Here is a 1,202-nt window from a genome sequence, read left to right on the forward strand (position 1 = left end):
ACAACAAGAGAATCCTTTAGCACATAAGAGAATAATCAAAATTAAAATCTGCATGCAAAACCTAAGGATAATCATTCATGATCAAGCATCCTTTAATTTATAAAAAATAGGTTAAAAGCAGACTCAATCCATCTGGGATTTGCTGGATCAAAACATTACATGTCAGGTGAGAACGCTAAATCATTTCTTACATCATTACATTACATGAATGACTTACATGGTTTGCTGACTCTGGTTTTAACCTTACAGGAAAACGTATACATTTTACAAAATATGACTGGTCCAAGTGTAAAAAAGAGCTATGATTAAACATGAAGGTGCAAAAGCTATATTTGATAGAACCCCTACAGAGACATTTACATTAATATTTCCCCATTGGAATCGTTTAAGATGCTTTCTTTCTTGAGGCACAATGTACATTTAGTCTGAAAAATGATTTCTCCTCAACATTCACTTCTTTCCCTTTAGCTCCTCAATGAGATATTTCTCCTCTTTCTCAAGGATTCTGTAGAAGACGTCTTTGCCACGAAGCCCTGCTGCATTCAGGGGACCACTGAAGAGTTCCCTCATCTTCTTCTGAGAGGTTGGGATTACCATGATATCACTATAAATCGATTGTGTGATGACTTTTTCCTCAAAGAGCTGATCCAAAATGTCTGCAACGCAGTTCACTCTGTTGATCAGCTCGGTTCTATGTTTATCCACAAAGTGCTCACCTGAGGAAGGAGGGAATAATGAGTAAAGTGTTGATGATGCCATGAGGCCAACTTGATACATTTCCAAACAAATGATTTAATATTCTATAACAGTGACTTCTTTATTTGAAATACAGCGGAGGATATACTTATTTGATCCCTTGCAGATTTTGTAAGTTTGCCCACTTACAAACAAATGAACAGTCTATCATTTAGGTTTATTTTAACAGTGTGAGTAAGAATATCAAAAAGAAATCCAGATATTGACATTATATACAAGATTAAAATGTATGTTTGAATTTAACTGTGGGAAATAAGTATTTGATCCCCTTGCAACAAACAAGGATTATGGCTCCCACAGACCGGTTACATAAGTCCATTTCCTTTAAAAAAATAATAAATAAATAAAATGAATCTAATATTACAAAACCGGAAAATTACCATTACTCTGAATGAATTACTTCTAAGAAACTAAGAGCACATCTCTGTTAAATACAAGTTTAATGT

At 34.1% G+C, this 1,202-nt stretch overlaps 1 protein-coding gene across 1 annotated transcript; it reads right to left on the reverse strand.

Moving 5' to 3' along the window:
* Nucleotides 1-270: 270 nt before the first annotated feature.
* LOC104961477 (apoptosis-associated speck-like protein containing a CARD) lies at nt 271-818 on the reverse strand. Its single transcript, XM_010789772.1, has one exon. It carries the CDS (start codon nt 775-777, stop codon nt 451-453), a length of 327 nt encoding a protein of 108 aa, XP_010788074.1. The 5' UTR covers nt 778-818; the 3' UTR covers nt 271-450.
* Nucleotides 819-1,202: the final 384 nt, after the last annotated feature.

The sequence above is a fragment of the Notothenia coriiceps genome, unplaced genomic scaffold, assembly GCF_000735185.1.
Source record: "Notothenia coriiceps isolate Sejong01 unplaced genomic scaffold, NC01 NC01_scaffold00033377, whole genome shotgun sequence".
NCBI classification, from domain to species: domain Eukaryota; kingdom Metazoa; phylum Chordata; class Actinopteri; order Perciformes; family Nototheniidae; genus Notothenia; species Notothenia coriiceps.